At 40.1% G+C, this 25,622-nt stretch overlaps 1 protein-coding gene across 5 annotated transcripts in view; it reads left to right on the top strand.

Moving 5' to 3' along the window:
- The window catches only part of PHF21A (PHD finger protein 21A), a 187,977-nt gene that overhangs the window by 143,845 nt on the left and 18,510 nt on the right, over positions 1 to 25,622 (top strand). For 3 of the 5 annotated variants that reach the window (XM_068988372.1, XM_068988370.1, XM_068988371.1), the window contains 4 exons: positions 1,082 to 1,285; positions 7,355 to 7,606; positions 9,672 to 9,761; positions 13,711 to 14,004. In XM_068988372.1, coding sequence (XP_068844473.1) covers positions 1,082 to 1,285; positions 7,355 to 7,606; positions 9,672 to 9,761; positions 13,711 to 14,004 — 840 coding nt within the window. The remainder of the gene's footprint in view (positions 1 to 1,081; positions 1,286 to 7,354; positions 7,607 to 9,671; positions 9,762 to 13,710; positions 14,005 to 25,622) is intronic. The other 2 variants (XM_068988374.1, XM_068988373.1) reach the window with 2 other exon arrangements.

Here is a 25,622-nt window from a genome sequence, read left to right as displayed (position 1 = left end):
ACTCACCTCAAAAGTGTAAATGAGGAGTGCTGCTTAGACTTTCTTCCAGCCATTAGGGCCAGAGAGTCAGAGCCCAAGTTAGGCCCCAAATGGTTAGTGTACTTTCTCTGAGCCGTTTGCCTTCAGTTCCACCGCTCCAGACATCATGTGAAGAGACATTCACTTAGCCACGTAGTTCTAGATGCAAAGTTTAGTTGCAAACGAAGTTAAGTCTGCGCCTCCGTGGAGCATAACTTTGTTGAAATGTAGTATTATAGTAATGAAGGTTTCTGAACACACCATTTTCTTTGATTTCAATAAAGTCAGGGAAAAAAATTTATTTGAAAATTTCATCCCATGTACTCAAAACCCTACTCTGCCTAAACCAAGTTTTTGTAATCCTGTTACATGAGTTACCTGTTTCAGTAATTTAAAGTCTCTTGTGTATATAGTGCTGGGATTGAGGTTTCTTAAAGTCTGTTTAATGTTTTAAACTGGGGTACATACATGATGTTTGTTTGATTAATAAAAATTAGTATGACTCATATCTATGTTATCAGATGCAAAAGAAAAAAGATGACCAACAATGTACACCACTAATAATTCTGAGTACTTTACATGAGGCATTTTGGTACTTGTAACAGTCTTAAGGTTATTGTTAATTACCTCATTTTACAGAACAGGAAATTGAAGCACAGATAGGTTATGTGACTTGACCAATGTCATATAACTGGTAAGTGGCAGAATTGAAATTTGAATTGAGGCAGTGTGTCTCCAGAATCATGTGTTTACTGTTACTTTAAACTGTCCTTCAGTCCGGCACACCAAGTAATAATAGTCAAGGAGTCTCAGCTCTGCTGTGTGCCCTCCCTTAGCTTTTCTTCTCATCTGTGGCTCAGCTTCCCTTTATATATGAAGTGTTTCTTATGCCATGGGTTTCTTCTCAGTTGTCTTATCTGTTGTCTAAATTTTAGATGTAACAAATCTTAGATTTAGCTGGTTCCAGAAAAGTTGTCAGGGGCATAGAATTGCCGCCTATTTCTCTACAGCTGATAGAACAATACTCTAATAGATTTTATTCTTTTTTGTCCTCATTTGGTAGAAAAGAGTAGTTGAACAGCTACGGAAGAACCTGATAGTAAAGCAAGAACAACCAGACAAGTTCCAAATACAGCCATTGCCACAGTCTGAAAACAAACTACAAACAACACAGCAGCAACCGCTACAGCAGCTACAGCAGCAGCAGCAACACCACCACCACCACGCGCAGTCGGCCGCATCCTCCCCCAGCCTGACTGCGTCACAGGTAGCGTGTGCGCGGGGCAGCCCGCGCTTCGTGCTGTGGGCTGAATTGTCACTGGTCACGGAGAACGAGGTCCTGTTTCAGCCTGTACTAACAAGCTGAACTAGTGCTGAACAAAAGTTTTTTTGCTTACTTTTTTATACTGTGTCTGGGATAACAATCACTTGGAATTCATCGGCAGAAAGAAATAACATTACCAAGGAGTAAAAGTTAAAATGATTTCCCATGTGTCCAAAGAAGGGGAGAAGGTAATCAAAGAAAAGTCATGTCTCTGTATTAGGGCAGAATTAAAGTCTTATTTTGAATTTCCGAAAATGTTTATTTACACTTGTTCTAAATGTCTCTGTGACTTGACATCCTCGGGAATGGTTTTTCTGAAATGCTTAGCAGTTGGTGTGGAAATATTCCAGGATCAATGCCCATGGGACCAGTAGAAAGAGGCATTTAGAAGGTGATCTATTTCATAGAAATGAAATATTCACTTCCAAGTTCATATTCATCTCATATGAGAATTTGTATTTGTTCTCATACAGTGAAGGAAATCTGAAATGGAAGCTACAAGTCAAAAATAGTGCTGAGGAGTGGAAAGCTTAAGAACATTCTAATTGGTGTAGCTGTGCAAACAAATGATTTTACTGAAAAGGGCGTTTATACTGCCACATAATGTAAGGATATTAAGGCATTCAAGACACACAGAAAAGGATGTATTTAGAAATGATTCAATTAAGAGAAGTAAGCAAGCTTGATCTCCACACTCTTATATGTAGTGTGGGCATACCTTGAAAAATGGGACTCTTCAACAGTGGCCCCTGGTCTTTGGAGGTCACAGACTCCTCTAAGACTCTGTAAAGCCATGGATTCCCTCCCCGGAAAAAATACACATTCACACCTAATACAGTCATTTTTGCACATGGTTTCAAGGATTGCGGATCTTCTGAAACCTAAGCATGGACACTGCTCACCCACCAACACCATCTCTACCATATTTTTATATGTAGAGCAAAAGATTATAGTTTACTTGGTTAGTCACTGTTTATGTACAATTGGACTGGTTCATATACAATATTTTGCAAGTGCAAAAAAATACTTATAGGAATACTGAAGATACAATTGATAGAGGTTGTCACAGTATACTGGCACTCTCCTAAGAGCTTTACATGTACAGTGTGCACAGTCCTCACCCCAGCCCTCCTAGGACAGTATTATTATATCTGATTTGTGAAGAAGAAAACTAAGGCACAGAGAACTTAGTAATTGCCGAAAATCGTGTGAATGTTACGTGGTGGAGCAGAGATTTGAACCCAGACATTCTGACTGAAAAACCTGTCCATTTGCTACTCTAAACTGCTATACAATGTCCAAAAGAGAAATACTGACATTATATAAAAGGCCAAAGAAGGAAAAATGAAGAGTCCCCATTGTAAATCAGGTAGCTAGAGTGGCCTGCATCATTTTTACCCTGATCTCTAAGACTATTTGGAAATGAGGCATTCAAACTGACTTTAAAACCCCCCTGACCAGGTCTTGCATTTCTTCCAAAAGGTTGCCTATCAGTTTACTTCTTTTAGAGTTTTTAACAGAGTTGGATTGGTTGTTATCTTTCCAAAGTACAGTCTGATCAGAAAGTGTTTACATGGAAGGAGTTTTTTAGAATTCATTGTTTCCTGGTACTAGGAGTTTTCTCTATTAATCCATGGAAACTGTTTCTTCAAGTACCATTCCATATTGCACAAATCAGAGAAAATACTTACCTAATACTTAAACAATAGCTATTCCCTTCCCTGGTAATCTGAGTTCTGTACTGGTTTGGGATGGCAGTAGTAAGGGGCCTGGAGCTATTCCCAAAACCGAGGCCTCTCCATCTGGTAGCCTGTCTGATAATTTAACTGATTTAGCTAAGCTTGATTTATATTGCCTTTTTTTTTTTTAATGATAAAAGCCAAAAGATCTTCAAGTTTGGGGGTTTTGTTTTGATAGTAAACTGTCCATCATTATTTATTGGGTGCTTCTTATATGCTCGGAGAAGGCAATGGCATCCCACTCTAGTACTCTTGCCTGGAAACTCCCATGGACGGAGGAGCCTGGCAGGCTGCAGTCCATGGGGTCGCTAAGAGTCAGACACGACTGAAGTGACTTAGCAGCAGCAGCAGCAGCCTTATATGCTAGCTTTTAGTATATAGAGAGGTAGTAATATCTTGGCAACTGAACAACAACAATGTCCCTGCCTAGAATCTGGTAAACTATGATAATTATTTTCATTAATTATGTAAATATTTATTGAGTCTCTGCTATATGCAAGCCCAGTGCTGGGCACTGGAGAGGACAGATTCACAAATAAGACAGGGTTTCTGTCTTCAAGAACTTAAAAAATTGAGAAGAGAGGAAGATGTAAACAGCCAACAAGAAAAAAATGAAAACGCCAATGAGGAGCTGTGAAAATACCAGAGGACAGTAATATTGGCCAGAGGGATCAGAGAGTGCTACATAAAGAAGGTAGCTTTTGATCAGGGCCTTGACAGAGAAGAGAGTTCAGTGATGGAGCAGAGGGGAGAGTGTGTCACAGTGCAGAGAGAAGTGCGAACAGAAGTATGGACAGCAAGGAAACGCATGCCTTGGGAATAGCAAGGAGGCTGATGCAGCCGGAACTTGGATTCCAGGAAGTGGTGGAGAGGGAGATAGAGCCAGCCAGTAGGAAGAGGCTAGCTTGTGGAGGCTCTCCAGTGTGGCAGAACTTTGGGGGTTTTTGGCAGTCATAGGGAGTCATTAAAGGTTCATGAGGTTAGGGACAAATGGGAAGTTTAATATATGGCATACACTAAATGTTTCAGTCCAGAAAGGATTAACTATAAATGTAGCGATCTGTGTAAGCAAGGAAGAGACGCTAGGAAGAGCAAGCGTTTTATTTTAAGTTGGGTGATTAGCATGTACCACGGCTGGCGAGAGGGAGGGAGCGGGGAAGGAAACCAGTTCCCTTTGGTTAGCTAACTCCAGCTCATGTTTGTATGTATATTTTGAAAATTTTCCAATCTATAGAAAACAATGAAAGAACAGTTGAACACAGGTGTACTCTTCAACTTATATTCACGACTCTGTCATTTTAAATGAATACAGGTATAAAGAAGCATGCAATTAATAAAACCAAACAGAAACCCTTACAGACAAAAGAGAGTGGAATTCTACTGATAGCTGTCCAAGTGTACAATGGTTACCTTCCATTCAAAACTAAACCAACAATCTGAAATAGATGTGGAAGTTAATTAGAGCCCATAGTAATAATCCCTCTTAAGTTCTGATTTGTACATTGGAGCCAGTCTTTTTAAATTCAGTACCTTATGCTTTGCAGCCACTAGCCACATGTGACTGTAAAAAACCAATAACTTAGCAAAAAAATAAAAAGATTTTGCTGTTAGTACTTCTTGCCATGTATTTTCTGCATTAACTTCTAGTTCATGCAGTTTGGGTTTTGTCCATAAAGAACCCCTTTATGAAACTGGGAAAACTACTGTCATCTCTTGAAAGAGATCATACTTGGACTGCATCAACCAGCCAAGGACTAATCACAGCTTCCATGAAAATAACTTTCTTTGTTTTGGGGCACCTTTCCTCTCTGTGTCTTTCTCTTCCTCTTGCCAGAACGACTCAGAGATTTTCATTAGGTTTGGATATCAAAATTTTAAGATTCTCTTTGTCATCTAAACTCAGAACTCCAGGATGGGTTTATGTTCCCTAGCACTTAGAACAGAATAAGCACCAGGCCAGGAGTAAAGCGCTAACCAGTACCTGTGGCAGTACCTGGTGTCAGTAAATGGTTAGCAAATATATTCATTAAAAGCTTTTCATCAGAACATACAGTACTAGGTCTTGTGCCTTTATATTCAAAGAGAGTTATGTAGCTGCTAGAAGACATGGAGTGAAACTAGCTACAACTAAATATTTCTAAAGTAGAATAAAAATGCTAACATGTGAACACACTTGTTGGAATTCAGTGCTTTTTAGTGTTGCAGTTAATGGTAAGTATATAATTCAGGTTAGTTTGAGGTTTTACTCACTTTTTAAGAATAATTATTCAGAAAATTGATAAGGACTTAACCTGAACTAAGCATATTTCAAACAGAAGTATACTGACCCTCTTTTAAAGGAGTACAACATACACAAACGTTTTTAAAATCCATGTCAGTGAGTTCTGCTGATTATAGCTTTCCTTCCACAACTTGTGGTGGTACCAGGATTGAATGCCATCTGGCGTGACTTGCCCACCACTTCAAAAGTTCTGTGTATTTAAACGTTTTAAATTGAAAGATAGGACTAATATCACACTGGGTTAAAAACAGATATTAAGATAGCTGGTAATATAAAGTCAGTCCTTGCTGCTATACCACTGTAACATTTCTGATGATAAACAGCATTTCGCTTTTATTTGGTTTTCATCACTGATAGGCAGTGGATGGCCTGCTACCTCCCAAGATAAATAATAATTATCAGTGTTTCCCCTTTTACTCCAGTTTCACACTGGAGAGGACAGTGGCAAGGAAAATAAGCCATTTTGTATCATTGACTAAGGGAAGAGGAGACATTTGGGTGATTTTAATTGTAGGCATCAATAAGGATCGCTAATTATTCTCAATATGGGATAGATGAGGTCAGCTTATTACCTTTTTTTTGGTTAAAAAAAAGTGTTAAAAAGTTAAATAATACATGCAAGTGTGTTGTCATGCGAGTGTTTAAGGCAGAAAAATTACTTAGAACCAAATGACTTACTACACAAGGACTTGCATAAACACTGAAATAGAAATTCACAAAGGAATTTGTTCAAATCTATTTCAGGGAGAGTGGGGTCCTTCACCCTGGTTGAGGGCAGTGCTTGTCCAATAGAACTTTCTGTGGTATTGAAAACGCCACTGGCCAGTTTGGTAGCCACTAGTCACATGTGTCTATAAATACTTTCAGAGTGGCTAGTGTGACTGAAGAACTGATATTTTTATTTTGTTTTAATTAAATTGGAATAGCTACATGTGGCTATTAGCTACAAAATGGAACAGGGCAAGTACAGAGTAAGAAGAAAAAGATGAAATATGATAATATTAAAATGAGAACCAACAAGTTAGACCAAGTATATTTTCATGTTTCTGAAACATCTCTATATTGAGTGACTAGTAGCATTTGATAGATGTATGTCCCATGACATGAGATTGTTTATATTTTCTTCTTTTGTAGCTGGCTCCTTTAATTATGCTAATAGAAAAATCTAGAAAAATACAGCTCCAAAGCTGCAGTAGTGCTTGTGGAGCATCAGTGAAGTCCTCTCACCTTAGTTCAGACTCCGATCTATCAGACTTTCTGAAACTCAGGTGTTTGTTTCCACCCCATCGCCTTTTTCTGGGTCTTTAATCACTTCTGCAGCAGTCCTCCAGAGAAGATTGGTAGTGATTCATATCCCTTTGGTATCAAGAGCTGGTATTTACTAAACTAGTTGGTTAATAGTTTTCATTATCTAGAATTGGGGATTTACTGCCTTTGAGGCAACAAATTGTACTAATTCTCATGTGAGTTTCCTTTCCTCCTCTTCAAGGTGACACTCGAAAGAATTAAAACACACTGACTGTCCTTTTAACCCAGCCTTTGTGTCACAGAAGGCAGATAACCAGAATTATATGATAAGTTTCTTCATATTGATGAGGTTGTAACAGTTAAAGAGATGGTGTGTACCTCACTGATTTGCAACTTTTACAAAGTTTAAATTGAGAGCAAGCAAAAATTAAAAAAGACAGAAGAAATAGTTATACTCATATTCTGTATCTGTAAACCCACTCATTTCCTTGTTAAAAATCCTGCAGCCATATTATCTTGCAGTTTTTACTATAAACAGACTTGAAGATAAATTTGAGAACTCTGGCAAACTTGATATTGTCTTGCCCTGTAGTAAGAACTGTGCTCTGTGTACACAAAAGAAATGTTACACCAAAAAGCTTGACTGATTATGAGAACCATTGCTTTGTTTTCTTCTGGAGGTTAGCATTTTGTTTAGTGGGATGACACTTCAGTGTCCTAATATCTGTTCTCCATGTCTCCTAGAAGACTGTAACTACAGCTTCTATGATTACCACAAAGACACTACCTCTCGTCTTGAAAGCAGCAACTGCGACCATGCCTGCCTCTGTTGTGGGCCAGAGACCTACCATTGCTATGGTGACCGCCATCAACAGTCAGAAGGCTGTGCTCAGCACTGATGTGCAGAACACACCAGTCAACCTCCAGACGTCTAGTAAGGTCACTGGGCCTGGGGCAGAGGCTGTCCAAATTGTGGCAAAAAACACAGTCACTCTGGTAAGCCAGCAGCTGCTACTCATGTGTGCCCACATGAGAGGGTTCAGGATATGCATTTGTTGAGTTATATCCATGTTACGCTCCTGCTGGATTTTTGAGTCTCCATCAGTCTTCTGCCATACCAAACTCACCCTTTGGGGCTGACGAGGGAACATGGCATTCCTACTATCTATAGGGGCTTCCCTGGTGGCTCAGACCGTAAAGAATATACTTGCAATGCAGAAGACCTGGGTTCAGTCGCTGGGTTGGGAAGATGCCCTGAGGAGGGCCTGGCAACCCACTGTAGTATTTGAGGCTTCCCTGGTGGCTCAGACAGTAAAGAGTCTGCAGTGCGGGAAGCCCAGGTTCAGTCCCTGGGTTGGGCAGATCCCGTGGAGAAGGAAATGGAAACCCACTCTAGTATTCTTGCCTGGAAAATCCCATGAACTGAGGAGCCTGGCAGCCTACAGTTAGTAGGGTTGTGAAGAGTCGGACACAACTGAGCAACTAACACACACATACTATCTAAATAACTGTAGAGGTGTCCTGACACCAAGGATGGCCAAAATATGACTTGACTTAAAGGGGGAAAATGCCCTTCACAGAGGCATTTATGTGGCTTCATGTATCTCTACCTCTGTCCTATCCAGTCCTCCCTGTGAAACTTGGGTGCGCTGGTGCTATACTGCTGATTCAGGGGAGATGCCCTGCTCCATCTCTTTAGTTCACTCTTCCTTGAAATTGCACCCAGGAAGTACTGGAGTTAGTTGGGGCACTTTAAAAATGTTTAAGACACACAAATAACAGTGTCCATTCCAAGGTCCATCAGAAAAAAACGACCTCTGGAAGGAAGAAGTTCTTGAACAAAAATTGTTCTTGAGATTTCTAGGGTGAAACCGTCTAAAAACCAGTGTTTTCAGAATATATCCAAATTGCAGTTTAAAGGTCTGTTCTTAAAGTGGAAGCTAAGGGCTCTTGGTGGCTTTCGAATAATGACCAGTGGTGAGTGAAGCTAGAGGGCCTTAAAGGGAAGCTCTGCTTCTTAGCCAGGAATCTTTAGGGAAGCAGCCAGATAACTCAGCCAGATGCTGAGAGTTAGAGAATTCTCTGTAGGAAGAAAGCCATTCACTGTTAGGTAAAACTCTTATATTAGGAAAAAGCCCATCTGTCCAGGCTGCAAATTTGATTTTACTTTGGAATCAGTTTTGACTTTTAAAATACATAAGTGCAAGAGTTCTTGAATGTCAGAGGAAATCATCTAAGATTGCTGAGTCTGTTATGTTCTACATTAGAGGTATAAGGAAACAAAGGTGATTGGTTCACTTTATGGGGCAAAGCATGCAAGCAGGAGAGTAAGAAAGTTTCTTAAGGTGATGTTAATTCAGATGGTTAATTCTCCAATGAAAGCTTGTAGAAAATATTGTCTGGTCGAGAGAATAGTGACACTGAGAATCCTTTAAGGATACTGAGCTTTTAGCACTATTTACAATAGCCAGGACGGCGGAAGCAGCCTACATGTCCACCGACATCTGAATGGATAAAGATGTGGTACATGTATGCAGTAGAATGTTACTCAGCCGTAAAAAGAACCAAAATTGAGCCATCTGTAGTGACGTGGATGGGCGTAGCGTCTGTCATACAGAGTGAAGTAAGTCAGAAAGAGAAAAGTATCACATATTAACACATATATTTGGAATCTAGAGAAATAGTACCAGTGAATGTGTTTACAGGGTAGGGATGAGACACAGATGCAGAGACTGGACATGTGGCCGTGGGAAGGGGAGGGTGGGGCGGCTCGGAAGAGTAGCAGTGACATGCATACACGACCGTGTATAGGACAGAGAGCCAGTGCGAGGCTGCGCACAGCACAGGGGGCTCAGCTCGGTGCTCGGTGACAACATTGCGGGGTGGGAGGGGTGCTCGGGAGGGGATGTGTGTATCTATAGCTGATTCAATTTGTTGTATAGCAGAAACTAACACACATTGTAAAGCAATTATACTCTTTAAAAAAGAAAAGGATGCCTAGCTTTTATTTTATATTAAATAATTATTTTCTTCTCTGATTTGTCTTTCTCATGTTTTTTAGCAGGTTCAGGCAACACCTCCTCAGCCCATCAAAGTACCACAGTTTATCCCCCCTCCTAGACTCACTCCACGTCCAAACTTTCTTCCGCAGGTGAGTAAATCAGTGACAAGCCCAGTGATGGGTTAGGTGAGACAAGAATCCTTGTGGACCCTTTCGAAGCAGCCTAAAATGTACTTGTCAATTCAACTGTATTCAGATCCCACTTAGCAAGAGATTCTAGCTGCAGATCCCTATACCATGAAGAAGCCTTTTTGTTTTTCTCTTTTTGGCTGCACGGCATGTGGGATCTTAGTTCCCTGACCAGGATTTGAACCCATGCCCACTGCAGTGGAAGTTCGGAGTCTTAACCACTGAACCACCAGGGAAGTCCCTCAGAAGAAGCTTATGTTGTCATCAGGGCGGTTTTTTTTTTTTTAGCAATGACAAAAGACTGTAGCAGAGGGATGTATGGAAAGGGAAATTGTCCTAAGTCTAAGTTTAAAATAAGATAGCACCATTTTCAACCTTATGACATTGACTTACTGGAAGAACTTAGCCAGAACTGCCTGTCAATGGGGAAGGAATGCAGTTGTCACTTCTCTCCCCCACTGCTGAACCCCATATGCTGAGGAGAGTAGGGAGGAGACAGTAGCCACCCAACTACGAGAAAGCATTCTGTTCCCTGGGAAGAGATGGCGCTGAGCATTACACTGAAACCCAAAGTCTCGCTAATCAAGACTTAGACTAGGGAGCTACTAGGGAGCCCAGACCCAAGCAGCACTGCCCATATTCTCATGAGAGCACTCTTTCAGCAACTGGGCTGAGCTCACCATTCTCATGACAGACTACCAGAATTGTCCCAGTATGGGTTTTGACGGGGAGTTGCCTTGCCTGGTAGAAAGACTGGGTATTCTTATCTGAGGCCTCAGCTTTCAGACAAAGAGAGAAGGGGAAGGAAGTGTGTGGTCAGTGGCCATTAGTGATTTCTGAATTGCCTTGGGGAGGGGGATGGGCAGTGCTCACATGAGATAAATCAGTAATTTATCAGGTAAATCCTTAATGCTATAGGTATCAAAAGGGCCCTAAGAACTATGGATATGAGGGTTTCAAGATAGTTCTCAGCCTCATGCAGCTTCCGACACATGTACAGCCATCACTGTGTCCACTGATGCTTTCAAACTGTGGTGCTGGAGAAGACTCCTGAGAGACCCTTGGACAGCAAGGAGATCAAGTTAGCCAATCCTAAAGGAAATCAACCCTGAATATTCATTGAAAGGACTGATGCTACAGCTGAAGCTCCCATACTTTGGTCACCTGATACGAAGAGCCAGCTTACTGGAAAAGACCCTGATGCTGGGAAATATTGAGGGCAGGAGGAGAAGAGGGTGACAGAGGATGAGATGGTTGGATGGCATCACTGACTCAGTGGACATGAGTCTGAGCAAGCTTCAGGAGATGGGAAGCCTGGTGTGCTGCAGTCCATGGGGTTGCAAAGAATTGGATACAATTTAGCTACTGTACAATTGTTGGAAGTACCATATAGTCTGAGAACACATGAGAAGGACACCCAGCTCATCCTTGGAGTATTACAGAAAGTTTTCTCGAAGAGTTGACATTCAATCTTAGACCTAAAGTCCTAATGATGTTAATTTGACATAGTTATAGAGGAGTAATAAAAACGTGCCAGGCAGAAGGAGGAGCGTGTATGCAAGTCCACAATGGCGAGAGACACGCAGGCTTAAGGAACCAAAGGAAATTTGGTGTGGCTGAGCGTGTGGCCCACACAGCTGACTCAGGCTAGAGTAAGAGATGGGGATGGAGAAGCCCATGGGCCAGTGCCTTTGGAACCTTGGATGCTGTATAGGAATTGGGCCTTACCTAGGAACAGTGAGGATCCATTAAATTATTCTCAAACAAGTGCTTGGCATGATTATATTTTTGTTTTAGAAAATTCCCCCTTAACACTGTGTAGAGAATAGATTGGTGATTATCTAGACTGGGGCAGGAAAAACCATTAGGACAGTGTCAACAATGACAATAGCTAATATTTAGAGAATCTTACTGTATGCCACTTGTTGTAGTAGGCATTTTACATGGGTTATCTGTTTTAATTCTCACAACAACTCTGTGAAAGTAGGTGGTGTTTTTTTTTTTTTAGATAAGAATCTAAGGTTTAGTCTGTTTTTCAAAAGGTGGGTCATGACCTGTTAGTAGACTGTGAAATCAATTTGGTGGACTGTAACCAGAGTTTTCAAGTAAATGAAGAAAACAGAAAGGAAATGTCAAGAGTATGTTGCACATAAGTATTGTTTCATGAGGTTTTTTTAAACATAGATGTATAGGTGAATGTCTAGGCATAGATAAATGTCTCCGTTTACAGTGAAAACCATATTTCCTATTATGTATCTGCAGCACACGCTATAGGGTTGTCCTAGATGCAGCTAAGTATTCAGACTCACAAGACTATTAAAGGCCACTCTCTGCACCCGTCCACTTGAAATGATATAGGACCAAAACTAGCGCTTGCCAGCAAGATAGCATCAGACATTTTTCTTCAGTAGGAGTCCCTACAGGCATCCATACAACAGTCTTCTGGCTGTCCAGGGACTGCTCAGGTACAGGCAAATGAGGTCTTCATCAGGACAGTGGGAGAGCCTGGCACAGAAGCCTTATGCCTTTCAAGAGCCCAGTGTATCTTGCAACAATTCATAGGTGTGGCTTTCAAGGTCCCCGCAGTGGACATGCCCCGTTACAAGAGTCACCCCATTTTAGGAAACCCAAAGCATGGTGTCTGATCTTTTTTTTTCAAAAGTGTTCATAGCAAATTTCTATCTATGCTTTTTGTAAGTAATGGAAATAATAGATTAGATTTAGCAACAAGAGGTCATTTTTACCATAAGCAGTGTTCCAGCTAACATAGTTGGCATTCTTCTGTTATCAGGCTTCCAAGGGTGTACAGCTAGAGTTAACTGAAGGTCAAATTCTTATGTATAAGGAGAAAGGATTTTGCCTCCAGGTCACAATTTAGAAAGTTTAAAAAATACTGGCTTAGAGAGATCAGGTATGTTACCTTAGGTTACACAGCTAACTAGTAAGTGGTAGAACCAGGCAAGGATAATCCCATGTTTTTAATCACAGTTTCCTGCCGCTGTTTCAGTAAAATGACACAGCTAGAGTAGTGGCAGTGAGGATAGAAAAGTAGCCATCTTTCAGAAGTGATTTAGGAAGCAGAGGCAGAGTGGAAGCATTAGGAATGATTCTGAAGTGGGGTTTTTTTTTTTTCCCCTAGTAAGAAAGGGACATTTACTGAGGTAATGATTATAAGAAGAAGGGATTGGAAGAAGTTGATAAGTTTTAGACATGTTGATTTTGAACTTCTTGTGAAATTTCCAAGTAGAGATGTATCACAGAGAGATGAACAAATGATTCTGAAGTTCAGGAAATGCCTGGTCCTAAGATCCAAGTGTGGAAGTCTTCAGTATGTAGATAGTAATTGTAGCCATAGGATGCGTGAGAATTCCCAGGAGTGAGGACATGGGGAAGTAAAGGGGTTCCAGGACAAAACCCTGAGAAATAGTTATATTTTGGATTGAGCAGAGGCAGAGGAAGCCCCAAGGGAGACCTAGAGAAAGACTGGCTGAGAACGGGGAGTTAGAGGACCAGAGATGAAGCTGTGGGCGTGAAGAAAGTTAGGATGCGAGTTCAGGGCGCTGGCAGTGTGATTGCCATCACTAGGCACAAGTTCTGGGTGGGACCAGTCTCTGGATTAGGCATCTGACCTTAGCCTGAAGAGGTAGCACGGTATAGGAGAGGGAGCTATGGTTTGGAATCAGAAAATCTACATTCTAGGATAGCATCTGGATCTTCTTAAGAGCTGATGCATCTCTGTAATATTACATATCCTGAGATCTATAGAATTGATAATTCTAAAGTGGCTATCAATAAATATTTGTGCTGAATACCATTTCACATATATAGTGTAGAAGGTCTGGCAGTGTCTAAAGGTTATAGGACTTGAGAAGTTTAAGTAATACGATAATTGTTCTTTCTTTCTCCATAGGTTCGACCCAAGCCTGTGGCCCAGAATAACATTCCTATTGCCCCAGCACCTCCTCCCATGCTTGCAGCTCCTCAACTTATCCAGAGGCCCGTCATGTTGACCAAGTTCACCCCCACGACCCTCCCTACCTCCCAGAATTCTATCCACCCCGTCCGTGTCGTCAATGGGCAGACTGCAACCATAGCCAAAACGTTCCCCATGGCCCAGCTCACCAGCATTGTGATAGCTACTCCAGGGACCAGACTCACTGGACCTCAGACTGTACAGCTTAGCAAGCCAAGCCTTGAAAAACAGGTACAGGCACAGTATGCACCTGCTTTGGGCAGTAGCTTTGCCATTGAGGCTGGGCAGCCTGTAAGGGGTCTTGATCTTCTCAAAGGCTCTTTATCTCAGCACCATTGTTAGTTGCTTATCAGGAGATAATTTATCCTCAGTACAAAAGGGCCATTCTTAATGAAGAAAGTTGGGGTTGCTTTACCCACCATCTCCTTGTGGGTGGATTCTGATTCTTGTGTGAGTGAGCTCCCCCTGCTGGTTCAGAAGCAGAAATTCACAGATGAGTTCTGCTGCCCTCAGTCAGGAAGCACAGATAAGGAGTAAACAGAAAATGCCATGTTTCTTTCGGCCCAGTGAGAATCCAGATGAGGATATCACTATAAAAGTCAGGAAGAATAAACAAAACAAGGAAAAGAATTTCATTACAAAGATTTTCCTGTCTCTTACAGACAGTGAGGAACCAATGGAAAATTAAGATTTCTAAAATGTGTTCTTTTAACTCTAGAGGTTACAGACATTTTAGCTCAAATAGTGAAGCCTTTCATTTATATTTCTAAAATCAGATTTTCTGTCAGAAATGCAAGTCTGTAGAACTAAACCTCCAAGAATACATAAGGGTTCTATGACAGAAAGACTTCTAAAACCAAGAAGAAGGATTTATAGGCAGTCACCATACTCCATTTAAAGAAAAACCAATGACAAGAGAGAATTTTGCAAAGAAAAGCTCTTTTAAGAAGGTTGCTTTAAAAAGTCATTGACCTATTTCTAATTGCTCAGGCTTGAGTTCTCATTCATCTGAAAATAGTCTCTGGTGATCCTGAATCTTCTGCTTCTGGGTGGCTGACCATGATTCAGAGAGGCTGGCCAGATGGTGGGAAATGAGAAGGCTTCCTGCTGCCTTGGCCGCCTTGAACAGAGGAGCCTTATGCGTGGAATACCGGCTTTCTACCCAGGCAGCTCATAAATGCTGCTAATCTGGCACTAAGAATCTGGGTACCACAATCTTATATTAGGAAATACAAGTGAAAACATGTATCTATTCCTGGGGAGCCTGCTCAAACCCTAGGAAATGCTTTGAGGAACATTTAGAGATAAATGATTTAACATGCATTTTAGATCAGAAGTTTTCAAATTTATTATCAGCGAACTTCAGTATGAAATAAGGAAAGTAAGATGCCCAAGCTTAGGAGTTTGAGTGGAGTCATGTTTGTAGACCATCTGCCGTCATATCCTGTGCTGGCTCTCAGACCTCTGAGGAGCCTTAGAGTTAAGAAGAATGTGGTTTCAAAACATTATTTTAGAATGTTATTTCTCTTTGACCTCTTATTTGATCAAGATATTTTTAGGAGACAAAAATCTTTTCCATTTCATTTCATTTTTACATTTCTTATTTTTTTCCGATTACAACGATGATACATATTCATTGTAAAAGAAAATCCAGACATTTACAGAGATACGTATGGTAGAAAGTGCATTTTCTCATGATCTGTGAAGAGAGTAAACTTCTCCCATAATTTTTTCCTTCTAAGTTGCTACTAGCAGTTTCGCATCATATTCCTCCATATTTTCTTTTTAAAGCAAAAGGTAAAATCAGATTATATATTACTTTGTAACTTGTTTTTTCCGTATTAGATCTTGAATATCTTGAATATCTTTTCCTCAGCCATACATATTGATAGAGCTTTTCATGTTAATTATAATTCCATAAATTAAAAAAACTTTTCCAGCAGTGAATTCCATGGGCTCCCTTCTTGTTGATCTAATAAACAAATGCAGTCATTGCTGTTCTAGTTTAGCAGACCACTTGGCATAGCAGTCTTAGAGGTTACCAAGCTCCGTCAGCAAGGATTCTCTTTAGACTCCATTCTCAGGATTATCTTCAGATCTTTCTACTCTCCCCCTTTCTCTTCATATTTCATTTCCAGTATCTCATTTAGAGCTGTTTAAGAGATCTCATAGATAGGCAATATGTAGCCACGGAAGTACCACTTACAGCCTACTCAGAGAGATACCCAAACCCGTATCCTAACATTCTGTATGTGACCAGGCTAGATAGGTTCCTTTCTGCTTTCTGCTCTTTTGTTTAGGATGATAGCAATCACTTAATAAAAATGTGTTGATTCCATGCCAGCTGTTACAATACATGTACTGACATGAGAGTTGGTAAGTTAAAGCCTGTGCCATCACAAAACTCAGTCTCTAGAGCATTTGGGGAGGTGCTGTGGCTCTGCCTTCATCGGAGGAAGCACGGCAGGTCGGGTAGTTGCAAAGGCTTCCCTGTAGGAAAGGAAAGAGGTAACATCAGCTGTAACAGCAGTTGTCTCACTTCTCTTCCCCCCGCCCCCATTAGGCATCTGCAACTTCTTATTCACCCCAGATGAAAGAGCCCCTGTCTTACCCCTTATTGGAAGCATATTACTCTGTGGCTGTGAGAAACTGAGTGGTAAAGTTTGAAGAGCTTTGAGGCTAGAAACATATTTAAGGCAGAAAAGTAGGGAAGGCCAGTTGGAGCCCCCACTCTGCTTCCTTTCATGTCTTTGTCCTCTCCAGCATTCTGTGAAATGGGGCTAAACACCTGTAGATGCTAGAAAGTCATAAAACACTTAAAGTCTGTTAGACTGTGCCTGGCACAGTTAGTTCCCAGGAATTAATGTTCATTTTTTATCCATGCCATCCCATCCCATCCTCTGCAAAGCCTTCTGTGTATTTCCCAAGGCTAGACTGCTGAAAAAAATCCCAGGTTCTATGGGAAAATTTGTCAGATTGCTACCCATTCCCCTACTTCCATTTATTATTTTATATAGAAACCTACGCAGTATCCTCTTTAAAAAAAAAAGTACTTCCAAGTTGAGAATGTTATCCTATACATTATCTTCAAATCCCAGTCTTCCCTTTAAGGAAATTTGAGGTAGTGACTCTTTGCCCTCCAGTGGGGAAAACAGAGCCAAGTGACCAAAAGATGGATTTTGCTTTGCTCTCAATCAAAATTTTAACCTTGATTGGTGTAACCATTTGGACATTTAAAACCTTTGCAGGTGTCTGACTTTGATTATTCATGCATCATGGCCTCAGAAGGTGAATTTGTAATTAAGAGGTATATGTGGCTCATTTAGTTCTAGTATTTTTCAGAGTTCTTGGTTTCTATCTTTTAAAACCAAAAAAGAACAAGATTTGCAAATTCGTACAGGTTCAGAGTAGGAAATAAAAATAAATAACACAGATTGGGAGTAAACAAATGGATTTTTTCCCCCCACTTTCAATGGGAACATGAATACAAGAAATATCCCAGTTGTATTCTTAAATTATCTTTGAAATAGTAGGACCAGTGTGACAAAATTGACATTTTGGCCTTGGTGTCAAGAATAGAAAATAGAAAAGACTGTGGTAAACTGCAGAGTAATATACTCCGTCTCAAGGAGGCAGCTACTTTTTGACGGTAGCCAATTTTTATCATATGGAAAACTTCTCTAAAAAGCCAGAGGGGTTTTCTGGTGGCTCAATGGTAAAGAATCTGCCTGCCAGTGCAGGAGACATGGGTTTGCTCCCTGATCTAGGAAGATCCCACACGCTGCCGAGCACCTAGGCCCATGTGCCACGACTGTGGGGCCTGCGCTGTAGAGCCTGGGAGCCACAAGAGAAGCTGGTGCGCTCTAGAGCCTGTTCTCTGCACAGGAAAAGCCACTGCAGTGAGAAGCCTGCACACTGCAATTAGAAAGGAGCCTCTACTCGCCACAGCCAGAGGGAAGCCTGTGCAGCAATGAAGACTTAATGCAGCCAGAAATAAAAACCAGGAATCCAGATAGTTGGAGAGATTTTGAGATATACTTTTGTTCCTTGTGCTTTTTGGTGTCATAGGTAAGAAACCATTGTCACATCTAAGGTCACAAAGATTTAACCCTAATTTTTCTTCTAAGAGTTGCATGGTTTTAGCTCTTATATGTCGGAGAAGGCAATGGCAACCCACTCCAGTACTCTTGTCTGGAAAACCCCATGGACGGAGGACCCTGGTAGGCTGCAGTCCATGGGGTCGCGAAGAGTCGGACACGACTGAAGCGACTTAGCAGCAGCAGCAGCAGCAGCTCTTATATGTAGGTCAGTAATCCATTTTGACTTAAATTTTCCATATATAATGTGAAACAAGGGTCCATGTGGATACCCAGTTCTCCTGGCACTATTTTTTGAAGAAACTGTTCTCTTCCCATTTGAATGATCGTCACATCATTATTGGGAATCTGTTGGCCATGGATGTATGGGTTTATTTCTGGACTATCAGTCCTCTTCTGTTGGCTTATATGTCTGTCCTTATGCTATTACCAACCACACTGTCTTAATTGCTGTAGTTTTGAAATTGGGAAGGATGAGTCCAACATTTTTCGTTTTCAATATTGTTCTGGCTCTTCAGGAGTCCTTGTACATGAATTTGAGAATTTATCTTTTCCAATCTTTCTGCAAAAAAAAAAAAAAAAAAAAGAGGGAGGGGCTATTGGACTTTTGATAGGAATTGGATTAAATCTATAGATTGTATAGTATTGCTATCTTAATAACAATATTCAATCTTCCTATACTTAAACATGGGTGTCTTTCCATTTATTTAGGTTTTCTTTATTTCTTAGCAGTGTTGTCTAGTTTTCATATACAAGTCTTTTACCTCCTAGGTTAAATTTATTCCTAGATATTTTATTCTTTTGGATGATATTGTAAATTGAGTTGTTTTCTTAATTACCTTTTAGGATTGTTCACTGCTATTATGAGTTACAATGTGTTAGAAATACAGCTGATTTTTGCGATGATTTTGGATCTTGCAATTTTGTTGAATTCATTTATTAACTATAGTAGTTGCTTTGTGGATCTTCAGGATTTTATGTATGTAAGATCAGGTCTTCTGCAAATAGAGTTTTACATCTTCCTCTCCAGTTTGGATGCCTTGGATTTCTTTTCCTTGCCTTATTGCTCTGGCTAGAGTTTCCACTACATTATTCAATAGCAGTGGTGAAGGTGGGCATACTTCTCTTGTTCCTCATCTCAGAGGGAAAGCTTTCAGTATTTCACCAGTGAGTATGGTGCTAGCTGTGGTTTCACATAAGTGTCCTTTATAAAGCTGAGAAAATTCCCATCTCTTCCTAGTTTTCTGAGTGTTTGTATCATGAATGGGTATTGAGTTTTCACAGATGCTTTTTCTGCATTAACTGAGATGATCATATTGTTTTTCTTTGCCTTTGTTTATTAACATGGTATATTACAATGATTTTTAAAAATAACTTCCATTCCTAAGATAAGTTCTACTTTATCATTGTGTATCATCCTTTTAATATACTGCTGGACTTGGTGTGCTAGTGTTTTATTGAGGATTTCTGCACCTATATTCATAATAGATAACTGTTTTTTGGGAAAGTTTGAGGAAGATTGGTGTTAGTTCTCTAAATGTTTGGTAGAATTCACCAGAGAAACTGTCTGTCCTGGACTTACTTTTTTGAGAGTATTTTGATTACTGTTTCAATCTCTTAGTTGTATATTCTGTCAAGATTATCTGTTTGAGTCCATTTTGGTAATTTGTATCTTCATAAGAATTTATCCATTTCATCTATATTATCTGTTTTTGGCGTACAATTTTAAAAATTTTCTAAGTTCAAGTATAGTTGATTTACAGTGTAGTGATTCAGTTGCCATTCATCTTTATATTCTTTTCCATTATGGTTTATCGTAGGATATTGAATGTAGTTCTCTGTGCTGTACCATAAGAACTTGTTGTTTATCCGTCCTGTATATAGGATGGATATATATCTGCTACCCCAGCCTCTCACCATCCCCTCTGCAAGGCCCTCCCCTTTGGCAGCCTATTGGTGTACAGTTGTTCAGTGTATTCTCTTATAATCCTTTTTATTTCTATAAGGTTCATAGTAATGTCGCCGTTTTTATTTCTAATTTTCATTATTTGTGTCTTTTTTTGTCTTATCCTGTTTAACTAAAGACTTGTCATTTTGTTGATGTTTTCAAAGAATCGACTTTTGGTTTCATTAATTCTGTTATTTTTCTATTCTCCAATTCATTTATCTCCACTCTAATGTGGAGATAATTTTTACTATATCCTTCCTTCCACTAGCTTTGGGTTTAGTTCTTCTTTAGTTCCTTAAGCTATAAATTTAGGTTATTGGTTTGGAATGTTTTTTATTTTTTAATGTAGACCATTACAGCCATGAATTTCCCTCTAAGCAGTGCTTTCACTGTGTTTCATCAGTTTGGGTGTGTACGATTATCATTTTCATTCTTCAGGGAGATAGAAAATTTCCCCAGTGATTTCTTATTTGTTCCACTGGTTGTTTAAGAGTATATTGTTTAATTTCTACCTACTTAAAAATTTTCAGTATTGCTTTGTATCAAGTTCTGGCTTCTATTATCAGAAAAAATACTTCATATGATTTCAGTCTTTTAAAATTTATTAGGATTTGTTTTGTGTCCTGAAATATGGTCTGTCCTGAAGAGTGTTTCATGTGTACTTAAGAAGAATGTGTATTCTGTTGTTGTTGAGTAGGTTGTTGTTTGTATGTCTCTTAGGTCTAGCTGGTTTACAGCGTTAAGTCCTCAATTTCCTTACTGATCTTCTTTGTACATGGTCTTTCCTTTGTTTAAAGTGAGGTATTAAAGTCTTCAGTTGTTATTATACAACTGTTTATTTCTCCCCTTCTGTTCTGTCAGTATATGCATCATATATTTTGAGACTCTGTTGTTTGGTGCCTATGTATTTGAAATTGTCATATCTTCTTGATGAATTGACTCTTTTGTCAATATATAATGACCTTTTTGTCTCTTATAACAATCTTTGACTTAAAGTGAGTTTAAGTGTCTGATATTAGGATAGCCATCCCTATACTCTTTAGACTATTGTTTCCATGCAGTGTCTTTTTCCATTCTTTGACGGATACCTTTTTGTGTCTTTGTGTTACCTACATGTCTTACATCTTTTTGGACCAATGTGATTTGATTTTATTTGATCTCGGCTTAGCTTCAGTAGTGCACAAAAGCTCTGCTCACCGCCCCCCACAGCCGTTACGTTGTTACTGTCTCACATTACATCATTATGTATTGTGTAGCCATGAATACATATTTAGAATTTCTGTTTATGCATTTCTCTTTTAAATTGTATAGGAAGCAGAAAGGAAAGTTACAAACCAAAGCTACAGTAATACTAGATTTTACATTAATCTATATAGTTACCTTTACTGAAGTTTTTGTTTTGGGGGAGGGGGTTTAATTTACTGTCTAAGGTTTTTTTTATTTCATCCTGAATAATCTAAAGGGAGTTCTTTTAGGATAGGCCTGCTAGCAATGAACTCCATTGGCTTTTTGCAGGAAATGGAGTTCTTGGTTGATAGTCTTTTTTCTTTCAGCACTTCATTCATTTATTATTGGCCACGCCACATGGCATGTGGGATCTTAATTCCCTGACCAGAGATTGAACCCGTGCCCCTGCAGTGGAAGTGTGGAGTCTAACCACTTGACCACCAAGGAGGTCCTTTCAGCACTTTAAACATGTCATCCCATTGCCTTCTGGTCTCTGGTTTCTGATGAGAAACTGACTGTTAATCTTAGTGAGGACCCCTTACTAAGGGGTGATGCATTGTTCTGCTTTTGCTGCTTTCAAGATTCTCTTTGGCTTTTGACAGTATGATTGTGTTGTGTTTCAGTTTCAGTATAAGTCCTCTTTGAGTTTATCCTCCTTGGAGGTCATTGAGCTTCTTAGATGTATACAGGCGAACCTCGGAGATACCGTGGGTTCAGTTCCACACCACCACAATAAAGCAGATAAAGGTAGTCACGGGAATTTTTTGGTTTTTCAATGCATATCAAAGTTATGCTTATACTGTGGTCTACTGAGTGTGCAGTAGCGTTATGTCCAAAAAAAAAAAAATGCATATACCTTAATTTAAAAATGCTTTATTGGTAAAAATGTTGACCATCATCTGAGCCTTTAGCAAGTTATAACCTTCTATAGTAGTAGCATCAGAGATCACTGATCGCAAAACACTTTATTTATATTATTGATATAATAATAACAAAAACGTTTGAAAAATTGTGAGAATTACCAAGATGTGACATAGAGGCAGGATTGCCACAGACCTTCAGTTTGTAAAGAATGCAACATCTGCAAAATCTCATAACGTGAAGTGCAGCAAATAAAGCAAGGTTTGCCTGTAGATCCTGTATTTCATGAAATTTGGGAAGTTTGCAGCTGGTGCTTCTGTAAAGACCGTTTCTGTGTTTTTGTCTCTCCTTTCCCCTGGGCATTCTGACACATGTGTTGGTATGCTCGTAGTGTCTCACAGGCTTCTTAGGCTTGGTACATTTTTCTGCATTCGCTTTTGTGTCTGCTCCTGAGACTGGTTAATTTCAGTTGTCCTGTCTTCAGGTTCACTGATTATTTCTTTAGCCTAAACTCCTTTAGTGAATATTTCATTTCAACTATTTTTTAGTCACAGATTTCTATTTGTTGCTTTTAAATAATTTCTGTCTCTGTATTAATATTTTGTTTTTGGTAAGCTGTTGTTCTCCCGGGTTATTTTTTCGTTCTTTGCCATGGTTTGCTTTAGCTCTTTGAGCATATTTAAGACAGTGGGAGTCTGATGTCTGGGCTTCCTGAAGGCCAGTGTCTTATTATTGTGTTTCCCCAGTGAAACAGCTATACTTTCCTGTTTATTTGTGTGCCTCCTAATTGTGAAAAACGTTCACTTTTAAATTACAACGTGATAACTCTGGAAATTAGATTCTCCTCCTACCCCAGGGTTTATTGTTATTGATTGTTGAGAGCCTCTGTTGTTTTTCTGTGTAGTGCCTTTTCCAGACTATTTTTACAAATACTATTTCTTGTCATCTGTGGTTATTGAAATCTCTGGTCCTATTAGATTTACTTAAACAACTGGAGCCAAAAAGAAGAAAAAGGTAATAATAAGTAAATTAAAACAAAAACAGAAAACCCTCTCTTGGCCTTTGCTGATTGGCTTTGAGCAGGGGCATTCCTTCAGTGCTAAACAGGCCACCTGTAACTGTCTTAGACTTCACCTCCTTCTTGGATAGAGCTCAAACATCAGCAGAGGTGCAAGCTTAGGGTTCTCTCAGCTCTTTTCTAAGGATGCATCTAGTCCCGGTAATGCTCTATGCACTCTGGATTCCTCAGTGTATGGGATAGCCATTTAAAGCCTTTACTCCTCTAAGAATCTTCCTCCTCCGCTTCCTTCTTCCTAGGCCGTTGAGTCTGTCTGCTGCATACTCCATCCAGCATCCTTGCACACATAACTGCGAGTAGCTTATGTCTTTAGATGCTTTCATCAGATGGCACTTGGAAAGCCACTCCAGCCTTAGGCGGGCAAACAAAGGTCAACCTCTGTACCAGTCCTCAGGGGATTACCAGACAGGTCAGAATACAGAGCCACACGTTGAAAACAAGGTCCAGCAAAACACACCAGGAGCACAGGCTGCCATCTCCAGAGCCTCTGCTGAGCTAGCGGATGGCTTTGTAGGCAGGGAGGGAAAAATCGTTTCTTAACAAAATCTAGCAGCTTCTCTGTTCAGTATGTGTCTCACTGGTTGTTCTCAGTTTTTTGTTAGATCCCAACATTTTAAAAAGTTGATTCTGTCTGTTTCTGCCAGCTTAATGTTTGTTTCAGTGAAAGGAATGATTATAAAACTCCCTGTCCGGCCATTTCTGTGATGTCACTCCCCTCCCCTAATGTTTTTTTTTTCTTGTAAGCAGTTTTAAACAACAAAAATTTATTATCCCACATGGTTCTTGAGGTCAGAAATCAGTTTGCCTCTCAGCTTGGTGGTCCTGGCTCAAGGTCCCTGACAAATTTGCATTCAGATTAGTTGGCCAGAACTGCAGTCAAGTCAAGGCTCAAGTTGCCCTGTGGCATGTGGAATCTTCCTGGACCAAGGATTGAACCTGTGTGTCCTACGTTGGCAGGCGGATTCTCTACCACTGAGCCACCAGGAAAGTCCCCCGTCCTGTTGTTTCGTTTACTTTATCTTTATTTTCTTGGATGATTTTGGTATTCTTTATGTAACCTTGAGATAGCTGCACTCTTCTTACACGAGAGAAAATTTGAACCTTGGATAATTCCTTAGCGAAGAGGAATTGGTTTGATCTTCCCTGGAGGCATTACCACTACCTGCTTTATTCAGCCCTAGAGATGGAAATAAGAAACCCCAAGAGACTTCACACAGCCTTGGAGTAGAGCAACAAACCCTTGTAATTGACCCCTTCTCCCTCCCCCATCAGACTCCTGTTGTTCCGATCCACAGAGCTATGAAATAAGCTTCCTGGGCACGCAGGACCTTAAAACTACCGCTAGAAACTACTCTCCCATTGTGTTCCTTTGTAGGTGTGTTTGGTGGTTTGTTTTATGGGGGAAATGTGTCCTTTTTGGTTAAAACAAAAAGTGTGTGAGAGAGGAGAGCAAGTGATTCTTCCGGTAGGTTCTACTCCCCACTCAGAAGATCAGCACCTCTTTACAGCATACCTGCTCTATGGTGAGGCCCTGTATTGGGTGCAGAGGGATGCTGAAGTGTGTAGAACAATCCTGCTCTCAAGTGGCCTCTGTATAGTCCAGAGGTGGAAATATTACAGTGATAAAAAAAAAACCAAAACACAAGGTAGCATTTATGCCGCTAGTGGTTGCCACAGTTCTGATAAGGCAGATACTGAAACTTTCCTGAAGGAATAATGTGAGGAGCAGAGGAAAATGATGGATGTGGCCAGGAAGTAAAGTGAAAAGTCTTTGTTATGATGTTTGTTTTTCAGATCTAGTAAAATATTTCACAACATAATGATTTCTGAGATCTTCTGATATCCTGCTTGTAGAACCTTCTTTCTACAGTGGGCTTTTGTTTGGCTCCTTCTCATCAGTAATCAGAGAGTTTCACTTTTCCTTAATTACTCGTCGCCATACAAAAAGACCACTTGGATCTGCATTGTTTTCAATTTTGAAAAAGTAAATTAGGTTTGTGTTTATATAGTTTTGTATCCACTGTTCTAATATCATTTCAGTATTTACAGAGGGTTTCATTACATGAATTAGCCATTGGGTCATGATAAGAATAGAAAGGCCAACCCAGCCCCCAGTCTACCAATTTGCTAGCTTCCTCTTGTGTCTGAAGATGGTAATGCTACTGGTGGTGTTTTGTTTGAATGAATGCACCTGGAAGGTGAGGTTGGCTGCAATCAGGATGTCAGCCTTTTTCAGTATAGTCTTTCCTCGGTGACTGCATCTCTCCTCTAATGGATGATACAGGCAGATTTTAAGTGTCCCGAGTAAGGGGAGTTCTGCAACCTCTCTTAAGGCTGTGATTGGGATTCTTCTGAAATAGAAAAGTGTGTATGTAAGACTTTTTTCTTTTTTTAACATCATTCAGATCTTAAGCACACTGTGAACCAGAGCTTGACCTATATGTAACAAGAATGGACTTATTTCTGGAAAACTACTCCTGCATCCTAAAGTACATAGAAATAGACTATTGTAATCTTTTTTTTTTTTGGCTGCTCCGGGTCTTAGTTGCAGCATGTGGGATCTAGTTCCCTGACCAGGGATCGAACCCAGACCCCCTCCATTGGGAGCACAGAGTCTTAACCTCTGGACCACCAGGGA

This window comes from Capricornis sumatraensis, chromosome 16 (genome assembly GCF_032405125.1).
Source record: "Capricornis sumatraensis isolate serow.1 chromosome 16, serow.2, whole genome shotgun sequence".
NCBI classification, from domain to species: Eukaryota; Metazoa; Chordata; class Mammalia; order Artiodactyla; family Bovidae; genus Capricornis; species Capricornis sumatraensis.
Note: the sequence above shows the minus strand (reverse complement) of the source record. Positions and strands in the feature narration are given on the sequence as shown.